A 13,556-nucleotide genomic window follows, 5' to 3' on the forward strand; every position below is an offset into this window, starting at 1 on the left:
GCATGGGGGCAAGGAGCTGTTAACAAGTCATTCTCTGTGAAAGCGCCTCAAGTCGGGAATTTGTTAAACAAGCCCTTTCCCCCAGCATATACACACAGCTTAGTCTGCCAGATCCCAGGGATGCTGCAAGATGTACCAAGCATTTTAAGAAAAAAGTGTTTGAAGGGTTGTGAAGATTTTATCTGAACTGGGGTTGTGTTTTAGTTCATCACAGAGGGATGAGCAATCTATACAGTATATGAAAAAAACTGCATAAGAATGCATTGAGTCTTGTAATAGATTATTTAGATTAACATTAATTTAAAATATCTTGGGGGTTCTGATATAGCTACAGTACTTGTATAAAACACTGTTCTTGAAGCAGTCAACCCAGCTTAATAATCTTATGGACAAAGCAACATTAAAGAGAATTTCAAATTTCACTCTGTGGGATTAGCCTTCTCAGTTTTCAAAATAGTCTGCTGCTATATCCTTTTGGGGATGAAGGATATTAATGTCGTCAACATTGTTAAGGAAAGAGAAATAACCCAATTAACTAAATCTCCCTCATAAGAGAAGAGGTTTTTGCATAGCAAAAGTTGCCAGAAGTAATAAAAAAAATACTTATTCACATCTTAGAATCTCACAGCACCTTGTAAACATGAATTAAGTAATCCTGTGAACACCCATGTGAGGTGTGTAAGCATTATTTGTGTTTTACTGAGGGAAAACCTGGCACTAAAGCTTACTTTAATGATATTATGTTAATAAACATTATTTAAGGATGCTACAAAGTCACTTCATGCATTTAGAAATGTAAACAATTTATTAGCGTCTTCGACTGGGCACTTTCAAATCATGTGATTTGCAAATAGCAATTAAATTGGCTTCCAGCCACTTCTATCATCTGGCACATGGTCCCAGAGGTGACCAATAACTAGATTTTAAAATTTAGTAATTACATTACATGAGCTTGGTTACCAGACAAATAGCTCCTATTTAAATAGATCCCTATTAAAGGGGTGCAGACTATGTAAAACATAATGAGAATCCCATTTATATCTTATTTTCCATAGGAAATTAGTGAAGTAAAATTGTGAAATTGACACTTCTTCCTTGGTATAAAATGGCAGAAGGGAGATTAGTATTTTTCCCAGCATTCTATCTTTCTGAGCTTAAAAGCCTCATAACTGAAACAACTGGTGTAGTATACAGATGGGTAGTTACCACTGGGCAATTTTTAAGTTCTATGTTAACATGTAACAGTAAATCAACTTTTTTTTCAACCCCTAGAATACGAGGAAACAGTAATATCACTTTTTGACTGTAGCCTGTTTGAAAATATACTTACAAATGTTCATTCAGGTATGTAAATATATATATGCTACTATATAAAGTAACCCTCCCAAAGGAGTAGTTATTAGAATTAAGGTTATTCTTCTGATGGTTATGGTATAGTATCAGTTTAAAATCAAAGCTTTCTTAATGTTGTATGAACGCCCAGGTGAAATCATTGGCATCACTATCCTTAGAAACATAATATTGCACAGGTTTGTCTGTCTTATTTGAATCAGGACAAGAGGGTTTTCTATGGTTTTAACTATTTGAGTATCAAGAACCTCATATGACTTCTTGACTCAGCGGACCCTGCCTCTCTCCTACATGATGCGCTGATATCACAGGATTTCCCAATGCATTGTTTCTTCTCCTATATATCTCCAAGACCCCCACTCAGCCAATCGTTTTAGACAGAACTCATATCTTTCAGATTTACAGTGTAAACAGGTTCTTCTCCTTCCCTGATTGCGATAGGTAGTTCAGGGAGCTCCACCCACTTTAAATGGTACTTATTCAGAAGTTGTGCAAACAGTCAAAAGCTTTGAAAGAAGTCTAAAATGAAAATGGGGGAAATTAAGAGGAAGATAGTTGAGAAGGCAGCTGAAGTGTATTGGAAGGAATATGTTCCCCTTCTGTTGAGTATTTGTTAATGTATTTACAGAAACAACCAGTTTTGAAAACAGCCTATCAAGGAGAAGGGAGAATACACTGTTGTGGATTTTGGGCCAAATTTTTCAAAGGAGTCTCTGCTCAGTCTCTGTTTGTGCATGCACAACTTTGCAAATGCCTCCCTGCAAACTTTCTGAGCACTGATACCAGTGTGCTTTGATAACAAGATGATAGATGCTTTGGAAATTAGAGCTGGAGCATGTGCATCTAAATGAAGGCTGCTCTTTGAAAATTTGGCCCTTTCCCCTGCTTGTCCTTCAGTGTTGACTTTATGGCATTCTGAAACAGCCATGGAAGTCATGAGAATATACAAGCTACATCTGACTGCACAGAAGGGAGTATTTTTTAGTCATAGTTCAGACCTAGGGCAGCAGCCAAGTCTCTCTTTAATAATTTGATGGCCTGATTTGCAGAAGGGCTGAGTATCTAGAAATCCCATTGAGGTAAATGGAAACTGCAAGTGTCATATATATTAGGCTACCATTGACTATAAATAAAAATTTTGTGCCTTTTAAAAAAAAAGTTTAGGACTTTTAAATTAACCAGGTATCTTTACCCATAACTAATTGGTCAGACCCAGTCATTCAAAACCAGCAGCCATAAGCATTTTTTCCCCAATTGAGCTAAATGACTTTCCCACTTTTGAGGTTTGGAAGCATAAGAAAACACTCTACCTCTTTCTTAAAATTGAAATTATTGTGTGTGACATAATTGACTTGGTTGAAGCTAGGAACTTCAAGTTTATCTTTTTGTAGATCTCATTGATGGGGGTGGGGAAATCAATTCAAGTTCTGAACAAAATCTGGTCAGTAACTTTAAGGTTGTGAATACATAACCATGATACTTTGCATGTTCCTAAGAACTGTTCTGTTCATTATTAATGCAGGGCACTTCCCTTAGATACTCTTTCCTTAGCAGCTTCCTTAAATGCATGAAAGACTACCCAGTCTTGACTCATTTATTACCATTAAAGATCAATATGAATCTGAGGGCACTGTGACTTATTTGCTGTATTTGCTTCCCTTTTAAAGTCAAGGAAATGTAAATGCAAAAGACAACATGACAGCAGTGTCAAGTGAAAAATGAAGTTACATTCCAGACATTTTAAAGTTAAATTTGCAATTGTACCTTCACCTTGTACATGTTCCTTTGGAAAAAAGTGTATTTTTAATGATGCAATGGACTTTATACAATAGAGGTATCAGTTGTATTGTGAGGTACAGATATATTTGCTAACTTCAAACATTCAAAGTTACTTAATTGACTTTCCTCAAACATGTCAGTTTTTTAAAACCTCAGATCTACAAAACAATCCAAGTTTTAAAGGAAGCGGTTTTAAGCATTTAACATATTTAAAGATGGCATGTGTGGCCTCAGCAGTTGAGTCCCTAACAAATGGATCCTGAAAATAGAACAATTATTCTCATGTACAGTGTTAGCAACTTGAAATATTCATAACCTAAAAAACACGTTTTTACACCTGGCTTGATTTAAATCTCTCAATATGTTACTATAATTTCAGATATGACAGAATAATTTCTGATGGAACAGATGCACAAATTATTCCCCCGCACCCTCCTCCCCAATTCTATAACTCCAGTGCTTAAACTAATTTTGCTCAAATGAAATAAAATTCCACCTTTTGGTAGAGACCAAGCATAGTAGTAGTTAGCCTAAGGAATTTTATTTGAGAAAGGTATGGAGATTTAATGTGAAGTCACAATTCTTACTCTAGTAATAGAGTGATACCTGTGGCTTTAATAATTTGAATGTGCATATATTTATGGTCTTTACTGTGAATTTTTTTTTCTTATTATAGGAACAGAGGAAAAACTTCAGGAGCTTCTGGAAACCCGGAAAAGACTGGATACTCAAATTGAACTACTGCAAGATTTAAAAGAAGTAATTCCTTTCCAGGAAAATATAGCTAGTGCATCTAGTTCAGTGTCTGAATAACCAATACTTCTCTTGATATCAACTTCCATATTAAAGATTTTCTACTGACAGAAACAGCATCTGGTCAGTGTATAAAAGTGACTTTCAGAGATAGGGGTGCACAGAAAAACAATTGGGTGTTTTACTCATATTTTATACCTCACTTTTGCAATAAATTTATTTGTCCTTTTCCTTTTTAATTTTTACTGTGGCTCAAGGAGTGATAAACACTTAAATTTAAATACCTTCCGTACAAACTTTTTTTAAATACTCCACAAGCCACTTTTTAAAATCACTTCAGTTGCGGCAGCCCCCTATCATGTGATGTGTCTGTGATTCAATGTCTGCTCATCGTAGCAGACAAAATCATTATTAAAAATTAAGGCTTTCCAAAGAGGAATTTAACAAGACTTGCACTTGAAGAAGCAGAAGGTTTTTTTAATGAAATTTTCTCAATTTACGGTGTGTTAATGTTTAAGTAGTTCCGTTTTAACTGCAATGGTGAGAGGTGGTGTCCATTAGTTGCTTGCAAACACCTGAGGCTGGCTGGTGATCATCCTCTGAAAAATCATTCTACTATGTAAAATAGTTAGGGAGTCAAATATTGCAGTAAGAACATTTATGGCTTCCATGTGTTATTTTGTCTTATATTAAAATTGTTTGAATACAGAAAAGCAGTACATTTAGTTACAAAATTGCAAGTTAATGAAAAACTTGACAATAAAATGTTTTTGTAAAGAAAGTTGTGTATTGAAGAAAACTAGTGATAAAATCAGTTTATGCACTAAAATACTGTTTACAGTACAGCCTTGTAGGTTCTCACTGCTAATCCACAGCCTTGCTGATTCTCACAAAACCCCTGGTTTCGTCATACTTCATAGCTCAGCTTTAACAGAAGAGACAGTACAATAGGAGATTCATATTAAGATTTTATTATTCTTAAATATACTAAAGAACCTTTGCTGCTGTACTATGAAATAAATGAAATTAAACTACACTTTAGAAACTAAGTATATTTTAGTGCATTTAACACTTCACTTACTATTTTACAAAGTTAACAATGCACTCTGTCATTAGTGTAAATCAATAGTTCTATTGCATAGCGCTACTTGTTGCCTGTAGACAGCCAAAATATGACTTTTCCAACCCCTCTTTCTGATCACTCTGGTCTGCCTGTCAGTGACAGTTGCTGTCCAGATAGCAGCCACCCTTGTGCTGTCCCTAGGGCTTGCTTTTCAAGTCCCTATCACAGGGTCAGCTTGTATGTTCAGACACGCCTCTCCCTCAGTGTCCCTCGTGTGTCTGTATGCAGCAAGGCAAGCTTTTATTAACTACAATTAACTTTCATCAGGATTTCCATTTGGGTGGCAGAAAACCCAAGAACAATGATTAATGGCGGCCTTTCAAAGGCTTAATTAATTTTCCCGCTGCCAGAGCCTTTTGCTGCAGTGGGAATGGCTCCAGTAGCAGGACACTACACTACTAAAAGTAACAATGTAGATGGGAGCAGCACTGCTGGGCAGAGAGAGGCATGTAGGGTTTATACCCTAGGATTCAGGCATGTAGGGCACTCTATTCACCTAAGCTGTGCCTCACCATCTACACTGCTATTTATACCTAGGACCTGACCAAATTCACAGCCATGAAAAAAGTGTCAGAGACTGTGACATCTGGTCTTTTGTGTGTTTTTACCCTATACTACACAGATTTCACAGGGGAGGCCAACATTTCTTAAATTGGGGGTCCTGACCCAAAAGGGAGTCTCGGGTGGGGCGGGGGGGGGGGGTCGCAAGCTTATTTTAGGGAGGTCGCAGTATTGCCACCCTTCTGCGCTGCCTTCAGAGCTGGGCTGACAGAGAGCGACAGCTGTTGGCCAGGTGCCCAGCTCTGAAGGCAGCGCCCAGACAGCAGCAGCATAGAAGTAAGGGTGGCAATACCACACCCTCCCCCTACAATAACCTTGTGACTCCCCCCCACAACTCCTTTTTGGGTCAGGACCCTATAATTACAACACTGAAATTTCAGATTTAAATAGCTGATATCATGAATTTTACAATTTTAAAATCCTATCTTGAGTAGTTTCGTATCATCTGCAAATTTTGCCACCTCACTGTTTACCCCTTTTTCCAGATCAATTATGAATATGCTGAAAAGGAGTGGTCCCAATACAGACCCCTGGGGAACACCACTATTTACCTCTCTCCATTCTGAAAACTGACCATTTATTCCTACCCTTTGTTTCCCATCTTTTAACCAGTTACCGATCCATGAGCGGACCTTCCCTCTTGTCCCATGACAACTTACTTTGCTTAAGAGCCTTTGGTGAGGGACCTCGTCAAAGGCTTTCTGAAAATCTAAGTACACTGTATCCCCCTTGTCCACATACTGTACTTGTTGACCCCCCTCAAATAATTCTAGCAGATTGGTGAGGTATGATTTCCCTTTGGAAAAAACATGTTGACCCTTCCCCAACAAATTATGATCATCTATGTGTCTGACAATTTTGTTCTTGACTATAGTTTCAACCAGTTTGCCTGGTACTGAAGTCAGGTTTACTAACTTGCCGGGATCACCTCTGGAGCCCTTTTTAAAAATTGGCATCACATTAGCTATCCTCCAGCTGATTTAAATGATAGGTTACAGACTACAGTTAGTAGTTCTGCAATTTCACATTTGAGTTCCTTCAGAATTCTTGGGTGAATACTATCTGGTCCTGGTGACTTATTGCTTTTAGTTCATCAATTTGTTCCCAAACCTCTAATGACACCTCAATCTGGGACAGTTCCTCAGATTTGTCACCTAAAAAGAATGGCTCACGTTTGGGAATTTCCCTCACATCCTCAGCCATGAAGACTGATGCAAAGAATTCATTTATTTTCTCCACAATGGCCATATTGTCCTTGAGTGCTTCTTTAGCATCTTGATCGTCCAGTGCCCCCCACTGTTTGTTTAGAAGACTTCCTGCTTCTGATGTACTTAAAAATGTTTTTGCTCTTACTTTTTGAGTCTTTGGCTAGCTGTTCAAAATCTTTTTTTGTCTTCCTAATTATATTTTTACACTTCATTTGCCAGAGTTTATGCTCCTTTCTATATTCCTCACTAGAATTTAACTTCCACTTTTTAAAGGATGCCTTTTTACCTCTCACTGCTTCTTTTACTTTGTTGTTTAGCCCCAGTGGCTTTTTTTTTTTTGGTTCTCTATGTTTTTTAGTATACATTTAAGTTGGGCCTCTATTATGGGTGTTTTTGAAAAGTTTCCACACCGCTTGCAGGGATTTTACTTTTGGTGCTCTACCTTTTAATTTCTGTTTAACTAACTTCCTCATTTTTGTATAGTTCCCCTTTCTGAAATTAAACGCTACAGTGTTGGGCTGCTGTGGTGTTTTCCCTGCCACAGGGATGTTAAATTTAATTATATTATGGTCACTATTACCAAGCAGTCCAGCTATATTCACCTCTTGGACCAGATAGGACTAAACGAAGAATTGCCTCTCCTCTTGTGGGTTCTAGGACTAGCTGCTCCAAGAAGCAGTCATTTAAGTGTCAAGAAACTTATCTCTGCAGCCCGTCCTGAGGTGACATGTACCCAGTCAATATGGGGATAGTTGAAATCCCCCATTATTAATTATTATTATTAGAGTTTTTCCTTTTAATAGCCTCTCTAATCTCCCTGAGCATTTCACAGTCACTATCACCATGCTGGCCAGTAATATATCCCTACTTCTATATTCTTATTATAAGAGCATGGAATTACCACCCATAGAGATTCTATGGTACAGTTTGGTTCATTTAAGATTTTTACTTCATTTGATTCTACACTTTCTTTCACGTAGAGTGCCACTCCACCACCAGCACGACCTGTTCTGTCCTGCCCATATATTTTGTACCTTAGTATTACTGTGTCGCACTGATTATCCTTATTCCAACAAGTTTCTGTTACACCTGTTATATCAATATCCTCATTTAAGATGAGGTACTCTAGTTCACCGATCTCATTATTTAGACTTCTAGCATTGGCATATAAGCACTTTAAAAATGTGTCACTTTTTAGCTGTCTGCCATTACATGATGTAATTGAATGGGACTTTTTTTCATTTGACTGTTTCTCATCAGATCCTATCTGTATTTTATCTTCCATCCTCTCCTCCTTCTTAGGACATAGAGAATCTCTCTTAATAGATCCTCCCCTAAGGGATGTCTCTGTCCGAACCACATGCTTCTCTGCACCTGTCGGCTTTCCCCCCAGCCCTTAGTTTAAAAACGCTCTACGACCTTTTTAATTTTAAGTGCCAGCAATCTGTTCCATTTTGGTTTAGGTGGAGCCCATCCTTCCTGTATAGGCTCTCCCTTTCCCAAAAGTTTCCCCAGTTCCTAATAAATCTAAATCCCTCCTCCCTACACCATCATCTCATGCACGCATTGAGACCCCACAGTTCTGCCCGTCTAACTGGCCCTGCGCGTGGAACTGGAAGCATTTTGGAGAATGTTACCATGTAGGTTCTGCACTTCAATCTCTTACCTCGCAGCCGAAATCTGGCCTCCAGGACGTCTCTCCTACCCTTCCCTATGTCATTGGTACCTACATGTACCACGACCACCGGCTTCTCCCCAGCACTTCAGATAAGTCTATCTAAATGCCTGGAGAGATCCACAACCTTCGCACCAGGCAGGCAAGTCACCATGCGGTTCTCCCGCTCATCACAAACCCAGCTATCTATGTTTCTAATGATCGAATCACCCATTACTAATACCTGTCCCTTCCTAATATTCTACCACCATCAAATAGTCCTTATTGACACTAACAACTAGCTCGTACTTGAATAGTCAGGTGTAAATATGTGATTTTTTTTTTTAAGAACAGGTTTTTCAGTGTCTATGCTCTCCAGGTGGGCCTGCCTGTTCCCCAGGCCTTGGCTCCTGCAATATTGTCCAGGCAGCCCAGCTCAGAATCTCCTTTCTGGTAGGAGTACTGGACAACCATAAGGCCAGAATAAGACAGACAGACTTTAAAGGAAAGCTGAGATTCTGGAGCCCAGTTCCTGGCTGCAATATACATAGGACCTGGCTCATAACACTGGCAGAAAAAATGGTTACTAACCCGTAACTGTTGTTCTCGAGATGTGTTGCTCCTTTCCATTCCAATGTAGGTGTGTGCTCTCCCAGAGCACCACTGCTGGAAAGTTTTTCCCTCAGTAGTATCCGTCAGGTCAGCTCTGGTGGCCACTGGAGTCGCACTGGTATGTAGGGCCTGCTGATCCCTCTGTTCCTTCTTGCCAGCTAACTCTGACTGAGGGATGGGGGAAGAGGGGGTTTGGAATGGATATGAACACATCATCTCTAAGAACAACAGTTATGGGAGGTTAGTAACCATTTTTTCTTCGAGTGCTTGCTCATGTACATTCCCATGTAGGTAACTCACAAGCAGATGTAGCGGGAGGGTTCAGAGTTCACTGACAAGCAGACTGTAGCACTGCTCTGCAAAACCCAGCATCATCTCTAGCCTGTTGAATGATGGTGTAGTGAAATTCAAAAGTGTGGACTGAGGGGGAGCAGCGCCAACCAGTGCTGGTGAGCGGTGCCAGGAGGGAGCGGACTGGGGTTGTGCCATCATGGCTGGTTTCCCCTTCAACATTATCTGAGGCCTTGTACCTGCAGAAGTCTTTCCCATCAGTGCCACTACTGACAGCTCCCATATGACCAGGGACATTGGCACCAGTAGCACAAGTCCCCCGCCACCGGCATTGAAAGTATGGGCAGAGTTGTAGGGCCTGGTGCCTCCCTCGTGGCGGAGAGTCTTTCGGCGCTGGACTCAACGGCTCCTGTTCCAGGACTGGAGTCAATGGTGCGGCACGGGTTGTCAATGCCACAGGGTGGCCAGACGTGGGTCACACATTGGTAGTGTTTCTCTGTCCCCCCAACCTCAGTGTAGGTGATCAGCCTCTGTAGGTCTTCCTTTGCTTCTTTCTAGGCACCGGCGATGGTGGAGGTCGGAGTGCTGCCTCCAGGAGTATAGAGCAGAGTCTAGCATCTCTTCTTCTTGGTGCATCAAATCAAATCCCTACAGATCTTGCACCGCTCCCACACATGAGCTTCCCCCAGACACTTGAGACAGCTGGAATGGGGGTGATGCACAGGCATAGGCTTGTAACAAGATTCCCAAGGCTTGAAACCCACAGACTGAGGAATGCCTCCGTGCTGGAGGTTAACCCCATTTAGTTATTTATTTAGTTAGGAACCTTGTTAGTAATTAAGTTTCTGTTGTTAAGTTAAGTACAATCAACTACATACAATAAGAGTAGAGAAAAATTGACTGAGGAGTACTTCCAACAACAAGAATGAGTCATAGTTCCAGCAACCCAAGAAGGAACTGAGGTGTCAGCGGGTCGGCAGAGTCTTTTATACTGGTGCTATAAGAGCATGACTCAAGGGGACACCAGAGCCGGCACAATGGAGACCACTGAGGGGAAAACTTTCCGGTGGCGGTGCTCAGGGTGAGCACACCCCTACCCTGGAATGGACATAAGCACGTCCTCGAAGAAGAATGGCTTTGTTCTGTGTTCATGTAGAGATCAGAGGAAGCATCCCAAGTGATGTGGCACCTGGCTTGAGTAGAGGTTTTCTAGCGCTTTAGCAATTTCTGCTCCCATTGAAGATGATGGCAACACTTCAGTGGCAGTAAGATGGGCTCTGACCTCACAGGGAAAAGAGGAAGTTAATGAGAGCTTCAGCTAATTAAAGTATATACAAAATTGGGTGGAGAAGAAGTCTTCTTCGCCAACGCCTCACCCTCAAACATCTATTGGTGCCTAAACCAGGGCACAATAATTGAACTGAAATCACCCCTCATACAAACATTGACTTTCATGGCTAGAGTTTCCCTTAAGTTTAGAATTTTGGTCTCACCATTTCAGTCTAGAAACCCACCTTTTCTCCTGTTTCTTTTACAGGCTAAGTAGGGACATTTCCAAGTGATTACAGCACATCCCAGATAGCCTAGCCACCTCTCTTCCTGACTGGGCAGTTGACCTTGGACAAGTCACTAAACCTCATTGCGTCTCAGTTTTCCTATCTGAAAAATAATAATTTTTAGTTTACCTCCCTTATGCTGTAATACATAGAGTAGTTAATGGGTTGTAAAGCACTTCTGAGATCATGGTGTGAAAGGGCACATGGGGTGAACGGGGTTATTACATTCACTTTTAAGACATTTCTTTGTGGCTCTTTACATCAAGTGAAGTACTGAAGTTTGAAAGCATGGCGAGAATCCACTGGATATGGGAGTAGGGAGTCCCTACCAGCCAAACAGATGCAATTCAGACTATAGAGAACAAATTCAAATTGTTCCAACAGGTGTATTACAATTCTAATCTTAATATCCTTTATCTCAATTTCATGTTAATGTACTCATTTTTTTTTTGCAATCAGAAGTGCTAGGAAGGAAGAATGAAATGGGATCAGGTTAGTTTGAGCTAGTGATAATCTTGTACAGTCCTTGCATTTCCTTGGTAGATGATGCATCATCTACCATTTCTATAGCTAATCCTAATGCTCAGTTTCTGTTGGGCGGTCTAGTAGATTAGAGATTCTTTAGTAGAATAGAGAATCCCCAGGTACAATACCGCAACCAAGTGGAATGTGTTGAACTGAGTCAGCTCCCAGCAACCTACATGAATTTGTCCACATTTTTCCTGAAGTGTAGTGCCCAGAACTGGACACAATACTCCACCAGAGACCTTATTAGTGCTCAATAGAGTGGAAGAATTACTACTTATGTCTTGCTTACAATGTTCCTGCTAATACATCTCAGAATGATGTTCACTTTTTGTGCAATAGTATTACATTGTTGACTCATAATTAGTTTGTGATCCACTATGGCCCCCAGATCCTTTTCTGCAGTACTCCTTCTGAGGCAGTCATTTCCCATTTTGTATGTGTGCAATTGATTATCCCTTCCCAAGTATAGTACTTTGCATTTGTCCTTATTGAATTTCATCCTATTTATTCCAGACCATTGCTCCAGTTTGTCAAAATTATTTAGAATTCTAATACTGTACTCCAATGTGCTTAATACATCTCCCAGCTTGGTATCATCCACTAAGTATATTTATGCCATTATATTCACCCCTCCCCCCAAGCTAAAAGCAATTAAAACTAAAGATGGGGCAGCTCTGACTGGCTGCCTTTATTCAGGAAGCAGTAAAGACAAGCCAATTACCCCTCTCCCCCAAAGACTGACTGGTTTTCCCCCATCAATCCATAGGAAGATCACAAAACCCAGAGGTAGGTTGTCAGCAGGGCTTGAACCCCGGACCCACTAGATCTAAAAGCACGAGCCTCTATTGCTTGAACTAAAGGACTTGCACACTTTTGGCAGAAACCGATTCAAACTTTCTATGCAGAATAGCCACTAGAGTGGGAAGAAAGACCCAAACTGTTAATGGGGTACACATTTGTCCGATAGGGAATAAAACTAAGACAAAGCCACAAGTGATCTAAATAAACTGGAATCTCTGGGCAGGTCTGCACTACAAATGTACAGCGGCACAGCTGTGGTGCTATTGTGATTTTGATGTAGACTCTAAGCTGCCAGGAGAAAGCTCTTCTATTAGTTTAGTAATTCCACCTCCACGAGAGGGGGCAGCTATGGCGGCGGGAGAACTCTTCCTGCTAATATAGTGCTGTCTACACTGGTGCTTAGGTTGGTATAACTACATTGCTTAGGTCGGTATAACAATGTTGCTTATGGGTGTGGATTATTCGTACGCCTGAGAGACGCTGTTATACTGAAGTAATTTTGTAGTGTAGACCAGGGCTAAGTCCAATTACAGCTCTCTTTCCTGTCTTAGTCAATAGTGTAGATTTTTCTATTGCTGTAACACTTGAATGGATTGTCCTCTAAAGGAAACTTTCATTCCATCTCTGCCCCTCCCAAACCAACTTTTTATAGTACTATAATTCACATTGGTTCTCTGAACTGTTTGTTTTGCTTTTGGCTTGCAAAATAAATTCTTTGAGGCACTTAAATGCATTACTTTAGAAGAAGAATCTACAATGCAAAATATCACATTCCAAAGAATCTTTGGAATAACAATAATGATAAAAACCAGGCATACTGATCTCTGCCACGCTATGCAAGAGAGTTGTCGTAAATCAGAGAGGAAGGATGGTTCTGTGGTTAAAGCACTGAAACTCTGATTTTGGAGCTCTGGGTTCACTGCTTTGCCACATTCTTCTTGTGTGACCATGGGCAGGTGGTTACTGTGCCTAAGTTCTTCTGAGAAATGGGCGTATTTTCCTACAATTTTTAATTATTTACATAGCATCCACTGTGTGCTAGGCACTTCCCAAACACTTAAGGGAAGCCCATACCTCATAGGAGTGTCATGATAAATTCATTGACATTTGAGAGAGACCGATATTACATTGATGCAGGCCAAGTACGTACGTGGATAAATTCTCTTCTATTTCCTGACGTACGGATTGCAAGTGTAACACCGCTTGTTTGGCATATAGAGTTGGATTGGGACTGGATTCTGTCAATACACATTTGCCACACTATTTGTAACTTTATTCTGTGGTAGATGCAATAAAAGATATGACATTTCCTTCAAGTCAGAAGAGTTTACAGTGGACAA

The 13,556-nt window shown here is 40.3% G+C and overlaps 1 protein-coding gene across 1 annotated transcript in view; it reads left to right on the forward strand.

Annotated features, from left to right (window-relative positions):
* The window catches only part of LOC101950365 (histone-lysine N-methyltransferase SETDB2), a 93,792-nt gene extending 89,796 nt beyond the window's left edge, over positions 1 to 3,996 (forward strand). The window contains exons 24-25 of the mRNA XM_065582429.1: positions 1,273 to 1,344; positions 3,806 to 3,996. Coding sequence (XP_065438501.1) covers positions 1,273 to 1,344; positions 3,806 to 3,942 — 209 coding nt within the window. The 3' untranslated portion in view covers positions 3,943 to 3,996. The remainder of the gene's footprint in view (positions 1 to 1,272; positions 1,345 to 3,805) is intronic.
* The last annotated feature ends 9,560 nt before the right edge of the window (positions 3,997 to 13,556 follow it).

This window comes from Chrysemys picta, chromosome 1 (genome assembly GCF_011386835.1).
Source record: "Chrysemys picta bellii isolate R12L10 chromosome 1, ASM1138683v2, whole genome shotgun sequence".
Lineage (NCBI taxonomy): Eukaryota > Metazoa > Chordata > Testudines > Emydidae > Chrysemys > Chrysemys picta.